An 18,433-nucleotide genomic window follows, 5' to 3' on the forward strand; every position below is an offset into this window, starting at 1 on the left:
CTCAGTTTCTGATAATGATAAGCTATAAATTCCAGAGCGCTTAGTTGGTCTTCAAACAGGTGTATTCTACTTTAGCCAATCTTAGTTCGCTAAATTGTACAGCGATTGTACAGCGCGTGCTGCATCACAATTATGATCTACAACTGCAATAGCTGGTCTGTTACCAAAGCAAGTCTTGAAAAATTGGATGCCTGTCATCGAAGACATTTACGTGTCATAACTGGTCAATGGTCATACTTGGCCAAACAGTCTTATCTCGAACAAAAACCTTTACAAAATATGCAACAGTGAACCATTATCTTGCAAGATTTCCACCATGAGATGGAACATGTTTGGACATCATCTGAGACTTCACCAGGACTCACCTCCCCAGAAAGTCCTTGAATTTGCGATAATTGGCAGCAAAAAGTACCAAGGCCGAACCGGACGTCACCGTACCAACTTATTACAACTGCTGAGATCTGACATCAGAAAAGCTGGCCTGGGATCCCTGCTCAGCAAATCACATCTCCATCGATTGCAAAACATCGCAAAGGACAAAACAGAATGGAAATCCTATCAACCTTGTTGAAAGACTGATCGAAGCCAGCGGCTGTCAAACGATTTGGCTACACTGGCGGCGGAGACAGTTACTATAATAGTTTGCTAAATTCTCAATATTTTTTAGTTAAAATAGTTATAAAGTTGCTACTTCCCACACTATGACAATAAGTATCGGTTACATGGCCAAGAAGTGAGAGCCTTGTCTTGAAGTTTAAAGGAGCTGGATCGACACTCCTCAAGAGCATGCGGCTGTTTCTTTCACAGGGCACTCAAAGGCATGCCTGAAGATGAACATGAAGATTTGCTTCCTTGCCTTTCTGTACACTTAATCTGAATCTTCAACTGCCGGGTGTAAGCTTGAGTGCGACAAAAACAAAAAGATCTGCTTTTTATAAACAAGTTTTTGTTCTAACGACATAATTCATTCAAACACGAAATCGCTTAGTGGGGGCCAAGAAAATCGCTAGCAATCGTCCTCGGTTTCTTCATAGCGCCGTCCAAATAAAGGAGAAGAGTATAGAGCGAAATCAGATTCTTCGAGAGTGAAAACAACTTTAATCGTGTTGCGCGCAGTGAAAGAGACTGGTTAGAGCAACTATAGTCGTGATAAGCACTAAGTAGGTAGTTTAGTTTAAACATAGTTTGCCGATGCTTGACATTTGTTACATTAAGGACACGGAAAGTAACTGACTCGATAACTGATGTATTCTTTCACTGCTTTCTATCTGTTGTGGAATTCATTTTTTTTTTTAGTTTTATTTTTTATGTATTGATTTCATATTCGATACTATTCTAACAACAAACAAAACGAAAGTTTCTCTCAATCACTCACTCTCTTTCTCTCTTTTTTCCTTGCAAACCGCTTTTTATTTTGCTTCTGTTTATATTGTCAAGTATCTCTATACTTGATGATTTTCAAATAATTTTACATCCAGTTACAAATTTACGACGCTTTTTGGGAACAGGGAAGGGAGCAACTGCTCCTGTGCCCCTCGGACTTGTGTGCCTATGCTTTTTCGAGTGAACCCCCTTCCAAAACAACATTTGTAGTCATAAAAGTTTTTTATTCTTGTGGTTGGTATGATATGCGGAAAAAAATGTGATAACACAAACTTGTAAGCGAGACAGAGAGAAATAAGTTTACTTGCCAATAAGATTCTATTATAGCACATAACAAGCTTACATCACAATAACACACAATTCACAAATGGCTTACTATATTACATGGCTTATTTATTATAGTAATATAGTAAGCCATGCTTAGTAAACAATTCAAGCTGGTCAGCCAGGAGCAGCGAAAGACCGTTTTGACATCTTGTCAGCTGCTCCAAAGCCTTACAGTATCGTTCCCAATGAAGACCAAGATAGCTTCTTCAAATAATTTATTTAAATTAAATCAGCAACAGCGAACAGACCAGCTCATAGAATCAGAAAATCTATGAAACAAAAGAACAAATACCGTTAATATTGTGCCGATTAGGCTGAAACTCGATTCGGAATTCTTTGCTTGACCTGCACTTCGACAGCAGAAAACCACAGTGGTTTTATAATAACAACAATCACGATAACCATAATAATCAGCATGCGATTCCGGTCTACAAAGCAAGCTCAACAGCAGTGAATGTCTTGGAGCCCATCTCACAAAAGAGATTAAAAATTGGAAAAATTACATCAATGTCAGTTTAAAGATAATGTAGTTCAATATACGTTGACTTATTATAATATGTTGACTTATTATATTATAATACGCATTAATAAATATTAATGCAAAACTATATTTAAACGTTGCCAAATATGTCCAAAACTGCTTTTGAAAAAAAAAACTGTGTGTGCAAAAAAATGTGAGAGTTTTCCAATCGAAAGAATCGAGTAGTAGAATTTTTTTCTAGTTGAACATCACAATTGAACGTGTTGTCACGTAATAAGCCTCTAGAACATTGTGCATGTATATATCACACTTCACACCCACAGCGTGTGAGGAAAAACAATTTCAGCAATCCAATTGCTTTTTTTGTGATGGCGTAGATTTTTTCTTGTTTTCGACGCAAAGCAAAGACATTTTCGATCGACCTTTTCAATTTATCAACGTAAAATAACGATTATTTTTCGGCTGCCTTTACTGAACGTGCTAGTCCCCTGTCCAATCGTGCAGATCTGAGTTCATAAGAGCACCTGCTCGATCCATCATCATCAATTACGCTCTGTTCTGTCCACGCAAAAGGGCAGTTTGAACCATTGTCATCTCACAGCTGCATATTCACACGGAATTGTCACGTGAGTATCCAGTAAGATGGTCTAAGTTCCACTCGTCGTACCAGCGGCAACTTCCTGATTCAAACTCATCACATGTGACTCTTGGGGTTAGCTCATGCGAACGGACTGGTAGGTCAGGTGCAATGGATCGTTTTCCCAACATGGGGAAGTTCTGGTAGTAATACCTAAAATACAAACCCAAGTTAACCTTTAGGTTTTTATATAAATTTTTAAACTCTCTGCTAAAAGATTCAGGAAAGTAATTAGAAGAGGGCAGAACTACTTCCAGAATAAGTACAATCTAATATTAGGACACATTTAATGTAAATAAAATAATGTTTGTTTTTAAATAGCGCTGTATCCATCGCAGAATGCATTGCTCTTTAACGCTTTACAAAGCAGACAGTGTCAGTGCAGCTGTATAGCGGCGTAACTGAGTACATTATTATTTATTAACCTAGTATTTATTTATTAACATTATTACCCGAATCCATTCCATTGCTCAGTGGCAAGCAGAAATTAGATTCAGAATCATTTTTAAAAAGTCTGTGGTATGACCCGACAAGGTATCGAACCCATGTCTACCGATTCAGAAGCGGACCTACTAACCACTGAGTTAAAGTTTACATCGCATTACCAAAGGTAAATGTAAAATGTAGTTGATTACACTTTTATCACCAGATGTAAATTATTTTAAGCTAGATACATGACTGCACACTGTACAGTGCACACTTTATTAAACAGTATTTGAAATATTGTACACGTTTATATTTTTCTATTAAGAAACCTGGAGGATTTATATACTTGGCAAGGTTAGTTTAAAATTAGGCCATCAACTGCACAGCGCCGTTGAACAAACTATTTCCGTTATGTTAATTTTTATGATGTTTGTGCCAAATTGTGGTTTATTTAAGTTCGCTGAAGCTATTTCGCGCATCCAAACTTCAGCGCGTGAAGAAAATATTACGGCCATTTTAATACTGATTAAAATCCTTTGCCAAGAATATTGAAGTGACTCAGCAATTTAAACACTTCAGTTGTGCTTTCCGATTGCTCCTCGCAAAGTAATTGTTTATCTTGTGTTGTTATAGCTGCAAATGATTGTGCCCTTAAGCAGTTCCTTTGAAAGAGAGTAAACATGAAATCCAATTACGAATGTATGGCGAGATTGTAAACACTTTAATGCCGTAAAATCCAAGTCGTTCGCTAGGAGATAAACATTGCTGCCTTATAAAGAGATGATGGTTTTTCGTCGAAAACGAATTAGAGTTTTTGCTTATCATCCACTGCAAAATTAAGATGGCAGCAACGAAGGCTGCATGCATTCTTTTCTATATACGAGATTCTAAATATTGCAATTGATGTATCAGACATCCGGACGTTCTGGCTAGCAACAAATACAAACTTATACAGCATTGTCAGGTCAAATAAACAAACATTGGGGTTTTAAAACTATGCGCTCAAAACTCCTCAGGCTTACGCCCGGGAGCAGAAAATTTTAGATTCAGAAGACAAAAACGAGGAAGCCAAATTTGAGTCCACCTTCACACATAACACAGCGACTGCTAAAGACACAATAACATGCTTTTGTACGGTGTCGAACCAGCGTCCTTTTAAGCGTCGAATAAGGGCTCTTTCCACTCGAGCTACGCAACATCATTATCACTTATCTTTATTCATTTCAACTTACCAACGTTGTAAAATATACTTCTTTCCTTTGACTACCGGGGCAGCTTTATGATAAGATGTGAGGTCACAATTTCCTTCTGAATCCATATTGTTCCAGATGAGTGCTCTTCCCTTACGTGGCGTTACTTTGATGCCAAGTTCTGAAAAAGAAAGAAAACAAATCTTGTATTTTTTCTACTTTTTGTGGCTTGACTTATAAACTTCGGTAACAAACGCCATGCGGTTCGGCTACTTATATTAAGCACACTTTCTGTTTATTAATTCTTGACAGATTTGAGATGGTGATACAAAATTTAAAGTGTTTTTCTCAAAAAATTGGTTTTATCTCCATCAGTGTTTCATTTGTTGCGTCACTATCACTCCGAAAGCTAGAGCCTGTTGTTCGCCATATTGATATCACTTCGGTATTATTTTATTGTTTGCAAGAACATGACATATCGGCAATCAACATTGGTGTTTGCGAGTCTTTGAGTGCTTAATGATAAAACTTTGCAAGCAAATGTTAATAGCTCACAAGACGCAAATGGTGGAATTCTAATAACCTATTCGTGTTTGCACTGTTTTTATTTCTTAGAATGTCATAACACTCCGCAAAAAGGTATTTAAAACACGCTCGGAAGTGGAATTTCACAATTGTGTGGGTTAATCTGCTTGCAGTATTTTGTAAACACTTCAATAGGGCCAGCAAGACACGATTGTTGTAGCTTCGTAACCTAAAAATAGTTTTTGGTCTACGTGATTCTGTTTAGTCGCTGCAAAAGAAATACCAACCTTATCACAAGGCAGAAGACATTATAAATATGTCGCCGAGGTTGTGCATAAGCAAACTGACTAAAATAAACTTTTTTTTGCTTTGGTTCAAATATCTTCTACACTGATTTAACGTTTCACTGATGCCGACTAGCCTACATGGCCGAGTGATGAGAACCCTGATTCGACGTTCGAGAGGGCGTCAGTTCGACTGCGCTCAAAGGATGGGGCATGGACTTCTAAATAGTAATATCTGGACTGCAAACGCAGTGACCAACATGTGGCCAAACAGTTGGTACAACAGTTGGCCAACAATGGGCCAACAGGGTTAGTTACTTGGCTGTTGGCCCACAGTGGGCCAACAGGGTTAGTTACTTGGCTGTTGGCCCACTACAGTATGCTTGAAGATGGATTCGAAAATTGGCTTCTATACCTTTCCGTCCACTTCATATACTGTAAATCTTCAATTAGCGGGCGTAAACCAAAATACATAAAAAAACTATCTTCATTAAGAAAATACTTTTGAGCTCTTTACAATTTTTATTCTTAACTATTTTTGTGTATTTATATTTTGACAATACATGACTATAAATAAAGGAATCTTTTTTATCAACCAAGAAATCTTGGCAGAGAATTCAAAAAGCAAATTGAATCTTCGCAGAGAAATCGCTTTGCACGTCATTGTTACCGCTTTGACGCAAATTAACTTCGGTTGGAAACCAATCTGCTGATCTTGGCTTTGTGTGGCCGTGGTTTTCTTACAAAAACACCATTGTTTTTGTTTACAATTATGAATAGACGGCGCTGTTCTGATAACAATTTCCTTTAAAACTTTTAGGTTAATGGACCGTATTGTAGCGAAAGGCAAATTAGTGGAGATTACATCACACTCAAGTGGTGCCAAGATGGCAAAACTATAATGACAACAACAACTTTTTCAATTTCCTATATGCAATTGAGTTTTGGAATTTTTCGTGCACGAATTTATTAGCTTGCCAAAATAAATCTAACATATTTTTGCCTTGCCTGATATAAGTCCGTTGTGCAAGCATTATAAAGATCAATAAATGCATCAAATATAGTCACAAAATTCCTAAAATAACTTAAACTTGAACAAGAACTTTTTGAAAATCCCCTAAGGGTGAGGCAGGCTGTAAGGTTTTTAACAGATTAGTAGGCCTATATTTGACATCATTTGCTCTGCTTGGCATTGAACGCTTTTTTAGTGTTGATAATATTTATAGTTTTATATATTAAATATAAAAGTTCGCTTACTGAAGCACGCAGCTTACCAGTGAATATAGTTTCTCCTCCTTTTTCAACATCTTGCAAGTAGACGAGGATGGTTGAATATCTGTCCCTCGGATCTCGATTGCCCTCCGTGCAGTCTGTATGAAGCTTGTAACCAACTCCCTGTTTGTACGAGGTGACCTGAAGGAAAACAACAAGGTTTATTTTAATAGTGTACTGTGGGTATAAAAGTTGATGTAAATACTAAATAGATGATCGTATACTGTAGTTCCCATAGTTCCAAGTTTCAGGGATGAGAAGATATACTTTTCATTGTATTAAGCCTTTGGCACTAAGAAGAGCAGGATAGCCAGTTCCTTTATCTCGGGCGCCTTTCCTTCAGCTATTATGAACACCCAATTTATTACACCCGAGGTAGAGGTGGGCGGTGTTTTCATTTAGGCTATTGCAATTTTGTTGAGTCTTACATTTCGTCTGACCTGTAGGCTATAGCTTATATACTCTAGTTAGACAACGCGTCGTATCCAAAACTCTGTGGTTTAAGATTTAGATTAACAACGGCAGCTTGGTCAAAAAGTAAAAACGTCTGCTCGACGATCCAAAGGACGCTGGTTCGATACTTACCAAGAGCACGCTGTTGTATTGCTTTAAAATACTTCATGATGAGCATGAAAATGAGCGCAAAAATTGGGTTTTCTCCTTTTCCGTTCATTAAATTACCAGTTTAAGTAGTTACCTGCAGTTTTCCACCATTTCGAGCATCAAATCCAGCGTATTGCTGAACCTTGTTTTCGTAAAGAGTTGAAAATTTGTTCTCTCCCGGATAAAATGAGGTACTCGAACTCCACCGCAGTTTTCCGTCTAGCTGGGAAGAGAGAGACTCATTCAAGCAATACGTTCCTGGATACAAAAGCATTTTGCAATGATTTGTGAGTTAAATCGGAGTCTGCACGAACCACAAACATTTCATAGTCGACTTTGATTAATCGGAATATGCCGGAGTCAATTTTATTTTTTATTGCTAGCGCGAACATATAGAGAACGACAAAGTAAACACACGAGTTTTACACCAACATAAGGAACCTTTCTAAGGGTCCCAGGAACTTGATGAAACCACAGCGTATTCTTTAAATATAGGCCTAGTGCCTTTTTCTTAGAAGTGTCTTCTTCACCGTGTGCCACACGGCCGTAGCCCAGAGCATCACGCAAGCTCTTGCTCTATCGTTGAACTCGGATAAATCCTGCGCAGATCACCTTGCTTTTAGGTCAGGGCATTCGAGTAGATGTTGCATCGTTTGCTCCTGTCCGCATTTGCAACTTTTGCTCCCCATGGAATACCCCCCCAGCGTCTCATTAAAGTTTTACACTTGCCAATGCCAGTTCTTAAATGGTTGAGGCATCGCCAATACTTCCACGCTTTCCGGGAGGAAGGCCTTCCACGGGTGAGAGTTCCATATTGGCCAATGTCGGTCCGGCAAAGAAGTATCTTGATTAGCTCCCGAGGGTTTCTTTGGTACCGGCCCCAAATTATCCGCTTAAAGGGTCTGGTCCTTGCAATAAATGTTACTCTATAAAAATGCTATTATTATCATTATCATCACTACAAACCTGGGGTAAAGTCTTTCCATCCCACACTGCTTTTCCAAGGAACGTTTGTTTGTTTCAAATATTGTTTCATTGTGTGTTCACCACTGAAGCAGACAATAGGATCATGAGCTTGATGTTGTGTCACGTGACTGTTGTGAACTCTCATGAGTCCATCACATTCATATGATGAAAGGAAGTTATCCATGATAAAAACCCTAAAAAAGCAATTAATCTATTTATATACTACATTCTAAACATTTGTACTGAAGATTGTTAAAAGAATAAATAAACCAACCAATAAAACTGTAGGTCTATAGGCTACTCCTATTCTATCAATAAGAAATGACAGCTCATGACCAGTAACTTAGCAAAGATTCTGGTAATGATCATTATCAAATGTAAAATCATGGCAAGTATTATTGTACTGCAAGTGGCAAGGTACGCTAACACTGTATCTTCACAATGGGCGCAAAATAAAATTATTGTAGTATATTTATAACAAACATTTCATTACATTAGAAATACATTAAAAGTTTTTTGACCAAATGCACAAAATACCATCAATTAGTTCCGTGAGATTTTTGAAACTTTGAGTTATAGTTTCTTGAGTGCGAATCTGTACCCAACCAGGCCGTACCTTACAGAAGTGGTAATATTTCGTTTCGGTTTCATTTCCTTCCACTTCTGTTCTACTTTTCCAGATTTGGACAAAATGGGCGATGGCCGGATATAGTTTTGTATGTGGGGTTGAAAATCAGGAAATAGGTTTTTAGATTCTGTGAAAACGAGCGTATTAGATTGAGGCCTAAACAATAAAAAAGTAACACATTTTTCTGTAAAATATACGATTAACTTATTTTATGAATAATAAATTAGACTCTGATGTCTTTTGACCTCTGTTGCACTTTCTCGCTGTTGTTGACAATGAAAAATTGCACAAAGATCCTTTGTTTAGGATGCAACTGAACCGTTCAACGTAATAAGTAAACAAAATCAGCCAGGTTCGGAAACCTGTATAATTTATTGGTAAAGCTTTTGCCACCGTAAAGGCGGCTTCTTCAGTATCAGGAAAAAACACGAATAAATCAAAACACAAAATTAACTGTGAAACAAACATAACTATGGTTTGCCACAACAAAACCAGAAAATAAAAAGCTAAAAAAAAATTGTTTCAAGTTTCTTAATCTTTTACATTTTGTTACAAAACAAGATGCTAGAATTTTTATTTAGGTTTGGATTACCAGACAAAACTTTAGTAAGGTCTGTTTTAAGTTTTAGTAGTGCATGCAACATGCCTCAGTGAGAGTAATGAGTGCTCTGCTACTCACTTTGCTCCTGGGCATTGTTGGGCCGAGTTGTTTTTACTTTTTCTTGCTTTGGTGGAAACGTGACGTTGGCTATAATCTAAAAAAGATAAAAATATGAAGATTTGAAATACTGAAATTTATTCATTACGACAGGGAGTGAAATAGATTTTTGCACCTCACAGTTAAAGTAACTGACAGTCCATATATATGTTTAGCTTAGCACCAGAATGGGTAAGGTAAAGGTGAGTCCAAGCATTGGGGGATGAGAAGATAAGGTTCTCATTATACTAAGCCTTCGGCACTATCGAGAGTAGGGTGACCAGTTTCTTTCTCTCGGCCGCCTTTACTTCAGCAATTACACCCACCCAATTTATTACACCCTAGGTAGAGGTGAGTGGTATTTTTAACAACCAGCTTAAGCCGGGAGTCGAACCAGGATTGCATAATTGGAAAGCGAGCGCCTTATTCGTTGCGCTATCCCACCACCAGAATGGGTAGCCTACTAATTATGTTGATCTACTTCAGTTGACAAAAAAAATGCAATTCTACTCGAGAAAGGGTGATCTGATGGTAAAATTACGTTTATCATTTGTTGACCAAAAACATCGAATCACTTTGAAACGTGTTTTGTTCCTTTGGAACAATTAAAATGAAACAACAATCACTTCGAAAGTAATTTTAGTCGCAAGTATGGTTGAGATTAAAAGTTTAAAATGTAGCCAAGTGAAAAGAGCGACACCGCACCCAAAGTTTGTGGCTGTATCTTTGCATTGCAATGACGCCAAATATGAACTGATATCTTTATTGTAAGGTTGCTTTAAAGATATTGTCAAGTATCGATGATAAAATAATAGATTTTTGGCTCCAAACGCTAAAAACAAAGATAACGGCTCAAGATCGCATCTGACGCAAATTTCTTATGTTAGCGAAGAAAGTAAACAAACAAACAACATATAGATACCTAATTTATGTTTTGTCTCTACTTCCACCAAACAATTGCTACCGATACAACAGTTAGGTCAATAAAGAGAACCAATCGGAATTCCACAGCTTAAAAGAAATAACGCTAATCACTTGATCAGTTTGTTAGCAAGCCACAAAGACAAGTATTAGTAGTTCTTACGTCTTACAACATTACAATCACCCAAAGATGTAAGAGTAGATATCGCAGTTTAATATCTAATTACAATTCAAGCTACCATATCAAAGCTATAGAAGCAGTAAATCTAAATATAGAACGACATCGTCTAATAATCATCTATTATGACGTTAAATCGCCATGCATTAACTTCTTCCTTTGCATATTATTACTAATAATCTGCATTGCTATGTTAATGCAATGAAGAGAAACTACTACTCATTCATACTCTCCAGGATCCTTTTTACAATTCAAAAAGTTTTAAATCATCTGAGTATCATGCCACGGAATCAAAGGAAATGTGATTATTATACAGTATGTGAGCTAAGCAGTTAGACAACGACCAAACATATTTACAGAGCCCTAAATATTCTTTTGTGAAATTCTCCCACTTTGCAATGTTCTCAAGCTTGGTATAATTTCGATACGCACTTAATATTAACCACCAATTTTAGCTTTGAAAAAGGCAAAACTTTTTTACGAGTTTATAATTTATCAAATTGTAGGTGGATAAACACAAACAAAGTACTCAACGCAGCTAATTTCAATCTTATCGTCTCACGTTGTCCCTACCCACCTAGGTGTGCATCACACGCCTTTCTATTGTGTCATGATCGTTTGCGTCAGCTACAGAAAGTTGTTTGTTTTCAGGCAAATCAAAAATATTCTGTCATGATTATGGCCACCTAAAGCCAATCCCATTTATAATAAGTTGTCATTTTTACATTACAGTACGAGGTAAAACTGATAAAATTTGTAAATTGCTATTAAGAATGAAAATCTGTCATTTTTGCTGGCTTTTTTACGCCATTAAAGATAGACAGATAACACTCTATTTGTTTGCTCAAAAATTCTTTGAACACGTTTTACAAATCAAAGTATAGTCAACACTTTGTCTCGCCAAAAATTATTAGTAAACAGCCCAGCAGGCTGAACTCTTGATTTAATCGTGTGTTTTCAACATTGCACATGCTGTGGGTGTTCTGTTGTACGAGGTTTTTATGAAAGTCAAAGAACTTTGAAATTTTCCAAAGCAAGCATTTATAATTACATTAAAATATGCAATTGAGCTTTAAAAATGAGGGCTTAATTTTGCTTGTTACAAAAATGACGTCATAAATGTTGTTACCTGTGCTTGAATACGATTTTAGATAACTTTTCAGTATATTGTTACGTCAATTATTGAGTATTTTGTAATGTATTGCTACACAAATGAATTGAGATTTGATGGAATTGTTGATGACCAACCACAGTTAGAAACATTGTTGAAACCTGCATATACAGTATCATTGCTTTTAGAATATTTAAAGCAATATTTCAGGCTCAAAACTTAAAACTTTGTAAAAAAAGTTTTTGTTTGGTCAAAAATCAAATTAAACAAAATAAAGCCAAAAATGTGAAAAAAAATCTTGCCGGTCATAGATTTGACAAATCTCTAAATTGTGTTGACTTTAAACCGCGATAAATTATACATTAAATTAGTTAACAAAACAATCAACTCAATCACAATTTATTTATTTAAGTTTTTATTCAGTTTGATATATGGACAGTTTTGCTATTATTGTAACCTTTAAACTGCTAGCTTAGACTTGGCTAAGCTTACTCTCATGCATTACATTTGAACCAGTAGACATGTACGTAGACAAGTCTTATTATTCATCAACAAAGCCTCATCACTGTGAAGATGACGTGTATAACAACTACATGAGCGTTAAGACGTTTCACAAAACAATTGACCACTTTTTCGCCTTTTTTGAGGAATGAAAATCGCTTACCTTTGCCCCGTGAGATGTTATTGCTGGGGAGGGGTTTTCTTTTGTATCGTTTGTTGACAGCGAACTGATGGTTTCTAAATCTTCTATCTTTGCAAGATCTGGGGTCTGTAAACAAGTTATGCAGAAAATTGAAACATGGGAATAAAATTATAAAAATGTCACCATAAAAGTGTTGTTTTGCGAATACGCTGCTTCTGTTGCCTTAGTTCAAAATTATCCCACAACCAAACTAGATAAGGGCAAGCCGTGGCTGGGGGGCAAACATATCGAAACTGTCAGTAGTGCAGCCAAGAAGAAATGGGGGTTTCAACCCCCTTTGAGACGGTGTGTGTGCAGTGGCGGATTTAGGGCAATATTTTAGGGGGTGCCAAAGAAGTATGGAACAACCTCGCCGCAAATGGCTTGGGAAATTTTTTTGCGTTTTTATCAATAAAATTGCTTATCTAAGTCAAGTAGGCTACCAGTCATTCCCACATCACAAATCAACACCACAAGTGACACTCAGTTGTAAAGTTGAGGCAATGCCATAATGCCGCTCGTGGCAATTAAAAGTAATAACGAACGTGAAATGATAATTTAGGTATTTTCCACTACAATTTTAGGCTATACAATAGTGATTGCTCCAAGTGAATGAAAAGGGGTAACTACCAAGATCCATTTCAATAAATCACCAACCTAGAGTGCCTGAAGCTCACTGGTGCATAGCCCAAAATATGCATTATAAAAAACATTCAAACGGTGAGGCCTAGGTGTACGTAGTACAAGTGAGTGGTACTCAGTTAAGATATTGCAAATAAAAAAATAATTCAAATATGAACAAAGCGCTTGCAGCAATAAGAGTCTACTATTTCTATTTTTGCAATACAACCAATTGGTACCAACTAGCACATAATCATGTAAATTGGCATGAAAAGGGGAAGGCTTACGCTCTGCAGTGGGCTCTCACAGGCTGAAAATGATGATGATGATGATGATTTCTATTTTGTAGAATATGCGAAATCGGGCCTACGCCCAATCAGCAAAACAAAATATTGTGAACTGACAATGATGCAATTGAGCAAAAGAACAATACGATTAAACTACTCATGCTGATAATGTTGCAAACCATGCATTATATTATTTAAACTTGAGTTAAAAAAAGTTTCTTTATTAGTTAACTTATTAGTATTTTATATAATGTCTATTGTCTCTTGCACCGTTATTAGCGGTTAGTAGGTCTACTTGCCGAGACTAAACATCATGCATTGATTGTTTTACGTTAGTAAAATGGAAATTTACAAGTTAAAGTATAGCATAAAAAGGAAATTTGCATGCAGACATAAAAAAATAAATTGGAATTTTAGGGGACGCCATAGGTAAATCCGCCACTGTGTGTGTGTCACAATAACTGAATCAATAATAATAATACTCATTATAGTTACTAGCGTTACAGCTATTGTGATGTCACACAAGTCTAAGAATGAAAGGGGGTTGACTAGCAACGGTTTCAGCACTGTCGAAAGTTAGAAAACGGGAATTGCAGGACGAACGGCACAAGCTGTTGAGGTCATGTGAGAAAGGATTTCCTTTTCCAGTAGGAAATCGCGCTTGGCGAGAAACAAGTTTTATATGAACGTGACAGACAAATGATGACAGTGAAGGGATGACGAATCACGTTACCAGGTCGTGCATGATCTTTGTGTGATTGCCCGCGCTATCAGGTGAAGTTTATTTACGCTGTAGCGAAAACAAGTTTGTTACAATCAGTTTAAAGTAGACCTTAACCTTGCTTTTGTGCAGTACTCTGGCCTGTTACCAGTCAGGAAATTTGAGAGACTTTTACAATTCAGACAGATTAGATTTCATGATAATGAAGCCGAATAACATTTTTAACCCTGCCGCAACCAACGACCGATTTATTGTACTTTGAATGAAAATCCTCCCTTTTTTATCACTTGACAATCAGGAGAAGAAGATACTTTTTTACTAGGCTACCCGAATAAAAACTCGTTAACCATTAGAGAGGGTGATGCTCCCGATTGATTTGTTTTCGATCAATTATCTATATATGGAAGCCTATATCAAAAGTAATCTTGTCACAAAGTTATAACGTTAAACTTGAAACAAAACACAAGTCACTTCTTTACAAAAAATCGATATAAATTAAACTTGGCCAAGTTGCATACAGACATTTATAAGATGAACACAAATCAGTCAGCGCGCATCAAATCTTGTGACCGTTTAAAACCAAATGAGTTCAAAAAAGTTCGCAAACATTGCAGTAGCATTTGCATGCAAATTAGAGTACCGTACTTAAGTCCTTGTCGGTAATTAAATTTTGCACAGCGAGCAAAATATTTATTTTTTCATCAATTCAACATAGTTGTGAAGTGATGTGTTAGACGTAGACGTTGTATCGATGTAAAAAGGACCAATTTTGCTTGCTGGATAAGATTTATTGATTGAAAAAATGACTGATTTGAAGCTAGGGCAACTATCTCCCGCGAGTTTATTTGAGCTCGATCTTGGTGCTTTGTTGCGGCGTTAAATCCAATGTCAAAATCCACCTCAAATTCCTACCAAAAGTTTTAAGCTGATTTAACGGCGCTCAGGTTAGTTTATAAACAAAAAACGCAACTAGTTATACAAAACACGCTATTTTTTAAGTAAAGTTTGTCTTTGGTTCTAAATATCACAGGGAATATCCTTTAGCTTATAAAGCTTACAACCTCCAGACAGATTGTGAAAGCCTCAGGGAGTATTTAAACCTCTTCATGAGTTAAAACAAAGCAAATAAGCAGAAACTTTTAGAAATATATGATTCACAACGGCAGGCCACAACGTGATAAGTGATAACATTAGACATCAAAACATAAAAACTGAAGAAAAAACTGTTGACTTGGCGCCTTTCAAAAACATTTTTTTGTTTTTTAAGTATTATCCACATGAAAGACATGACTGTATTCTTTTCAAAACGTCTCTAGAGTACTACTGTCTAGCACTATCTTTGCATTGCCACAGCAATTTCTTCGAAGCATGAAAACAGAGCCCCTGAAGCAGACGAAATTATGTTTATTCAAATGCACTCCTTTCTTCAAGTGCTGCCAGTCCTTTCCCGATTATATATGTGTTCTATTGTGTAACTACGTAATTTTTCTCGTGTTGAAAGGACAAATGGAAAAACATCTCCCTCGCTCTCTCTCTTTCTCTCTGTTCAATTGTCCGCCAACAAAAAAGTAGTTAAATAAACCAGACTACTACTAAACTGTGCCACAACTACTATATCAAGACATTGCAAACGAAGAAGAATACCCACCGCTGGTAAAGTGACGATCCCTCGAAAGTAGAGAGCCCCTCCTGCGATGGCGATGTACAAAAGCATCGCGACAATGAACTTGTTTTTGCGGTTGTGTCGAATCTAAAAAAAATAAAACTTACATTTGCCGAAACTCATAACTGGGAAAAATATTGTCTAATACAGGGGTTCTTAACCTTTTTTCCCTTGTTACCCATTTCTGTCCAGATCAAAATCCCATTACCCAAAATCTAATTTTATCTATTTTCTCATATTAAAAATATAAAACAGCGTTATTCAGCAAAAACAACATTTAATGTAAAGAACGGCATCAATAGTTTCAGTGAGACATTTGCGCTTTTTTTTTGTGTACAATCGATGCAATATTGGGTGCGATTTTGGATACTGCACAAAGCAAATCTGACTTCAGATCTAACAACTTGTTTCGAAATTTTGACTTCAAAGCAACAACACTTGAAAATGCTGATTCACAGAGATAAGTGGAAGGGAACATAGTCAACAATGTTAGTGGTTTTGCACAACTTTTGGATATGCTTTCCCCATCATTCTCCAGAATTTTCTCAAGCTTTCATCTTCAAAAGAATATAGCTTGCTCGTCTCAACACTAACTCTAAATGTACACTATATAAACTACTTCAAACAACTGCTAACAGCAACGCAGCCATTAAGCTTGCTCATAAAACAACTGTAACTGAACTGATTATACAAGAAACATCTTACTATTATGTCACAAATATGAAATACATAAAACCGGCAACAAAAATGATGCAAAAAATAAATCACTATGACGAAACAATTCTAAAAATGATAAAATATCACTGTGCTTGTTTGGTTGTTTTGAACGGACTCAAAACTTCAAAAAAAAGTGTAAGTAATAAAGCAACTTTACTACTTACAGCTGTGACATTGTTTGTTACATCTATAATTCTAAGTATTCTGGTTCAGCTGATTACCCACCTGTTATCCTGAAATTACCCACATGTGGGTAATTACCCATAGGTTAAGAACCACTGGTCTAATAGCATGATGCACGGAACAAGAAAGCGATAAATATGAAAACTTACAACCTAATCATACACTGGCATGCATTGCGATTAAAATAGTGACGCAATAATTCCCGATGAAAAACAACTTTTTCGTTTGCATATGCTTTGATGGCAATCACATAAACTTCAGTTCTATTCCATCAAATTATTAAGGTCTCTTGTGCATCATCACATGACAAAGAAATGGAATACAAAGTATTTCAGAAATAAAAGACGTAGTAATTTCAGTGATCATTTATTGGAGAACAGATTTGCGCTATTCTTTAGTAATGCTGATGATTTTTGCTTGACACGAGATAGAAAAACCTGTTTATAAATTAACATACACGAAACTTACCACGTCATGAATTGGCGCATTATCTGCATTTGAATTGTCATTTTTCAACTTCTTGGACGCACTTAAAGTTGAAGTATTTGGCAGCTTTTTTGCAACATTATTGTTCTCATCTGGTTGTGTGCCTTTGCGACTGCTTCCTTTTCGTCGTCTCGGTTGATGAGTCACCATTGTTACGTTAAAATACGTCAATAAACTTAAAACCAAATTTTCTCACCTTTTTTATACAAGAAGAAATAGTTATCCTGATCAACGTGCATGCAAAGAAGTGGGCTATATCTATTTCAAGAATGCAGTCATACAAAATAATTATTGATAAATATTTAAATATGTTTTTGGATGTTTGTCATGGCAAAAGCCATAGAATACAATGCTTTGTCAGTAAGTGGATTTATACCTCTAGTTGTAAAAAAAAGGAAATCATTCCTTCTGATCCAAAAACTTAACGCCGCCAACAAAAGTTAGGTTAGCCCAGTAATACCAGCTCAGTGGCCGAGTGGTTATCGCTTTCGGCTTTGGTGCTGGTAGATCTGAAATCGATTCCACGTCGGGTCAAACCAAAGATTTTAAAAACGGTTCCGATTGTGTTCTTTCTTGCATAGCGCAGTGAGAGTGAGTCGGGAAATGATGTGATGACATCCTAAACTTGATATAAAATAAAAAATGAGCCTTGTCGCTAAAAGATTTCAGCTGTTGTAGAAGGACAAAAAATAAAACCCAGTAGCGAAGACGAGAGAACCAAGGGTGTACTTTTGAATACGGGCATAAAATGATTTTAGAGACCCAGAATTTTTCAAGGGGCCCGAGGAAGCGTAAGCATTGTCAAGTTTGCTACTGAGTTGGTTTAAAAAAAAGTAGACTGACGCAAAGTTTTTATCTAAACAACCTCATGTTAGAAGTTGCGTCTGCACGTAATTGCAACGTGATTCGTAATGATGGGGTTGATGCAAAACACCATCACAATATGTATCCAAACTCTGCGCACGAAAAACTATTTTGAAAAAGAGTTTAAGTTGAATAGTGTAATAACAAAATTGAATTCACACTTATAGCTCGATCAACAATTTAAACAATAAACTTTGCTCGACAAGTCTTAAAACTTAAAAAGAAGTAATTTCAACCGGATAAACCTGACTCAATCTGTTACTCATAAAGGACTTGGCCTATAATCTACTTTGTTCTTCTTGTTGCAGTCGGCAAAGTAAACCACTTAAAGCAGCGATGCACTTCGAAAAAAGATATCTGATTCATTTTGGACTTTCTAAAGAAAATGATTCTACTATCGTTATTACAAAGTGGATGTCGAATCAATAACTTGTAGGCTTTATTATGCCAGTGATTCCTGGTACATTTCTGTCTATCTTTCTAACGGCCTATCCTAGGTAATAATCCATCTACCTTGCACAGAGATTATTAACAAAGAAATGCTTGTTTGCTATTGAGATAATAATGGATACTTCAAAAA

At 36.5% G+C, this 18,433-nt stretch overlaps 1 protein-coding gene across 1 annotated transcript; it reads right to left on the reverse strand.

Moving 5' to 3' along the window:
- Window positions 1–1,607: 1,607 nt before the first annotated feature.
- LOC145772273 (uncharacterized) lies at window positions 1,608–17,175 on the reverse strand. The gene is made up of 10 exons (XM_082584138.1): window positions 16,972–17,175; window positions 15,589–15,690; window positions 12,294–12,398; window positions 9,402–9,477; window positions 8,711–8,849; window positions 8,095–8,288; window positions 7,223–7,386; window positions 6,528–6,666; window positions 4,487–4,625; window positions 1,608–2,981 (listed from the first exon to the last, which is right to left on the reverse strand). Exons 1-10 carry the CDS (start codon window positions 17,137–17,139, stop codon window positions 2,801–2,803), a joined length of 1,407 nt encoding a protein of 468 aa, XP_082440264.1. The 5' UTR covers window positions 17,140–17,175; the 3' UTR covers window positions 1,608–2,800.
- Window positions 17,176–18,433: the final 1,258 nt, after the last annotated feature.

The sequence above is a fragment of the Aplidium turbinatum genome, chromosome 6 (assembly GCF_918807975.1).
Source record: "Aplidium turbinatum chromosome 6, kaAplTurb1.1, whole genome shotgun sequence".
Taxonomy (NCBI): Eukaryota; Metazoa; Chordata; class Ascidiacea; order Aplousobranchia; family Polyclinidae; genus Aplidium; species Aplidium turbinatum.

Excerpts from the sequence above, each read along its gene's own strand:
- LOC145772273 (XM_082584138.1), bottom strand. The coding sequence starts at position 17,139 with ATGGTGACTCATCAACCGAGACGACGAAAAGGAAGCAGTCGCAAAGGC. Across the intron at positions 6,667-7,222 it reads GAAATGGTGGAAAACTGCAG|GTCACCTCGTACAAACAGGG; the intron begins GTAACTACTTAA and ends GTTTTCCTTCAG. Across the intron at positions 2,982-4,486 it reads AAGTATATTTTACAACGTTG|GTATTACTACCAGAACTTCC; the intron begins GTAAGTTGAAAT and ends TTTGTATTTTAG.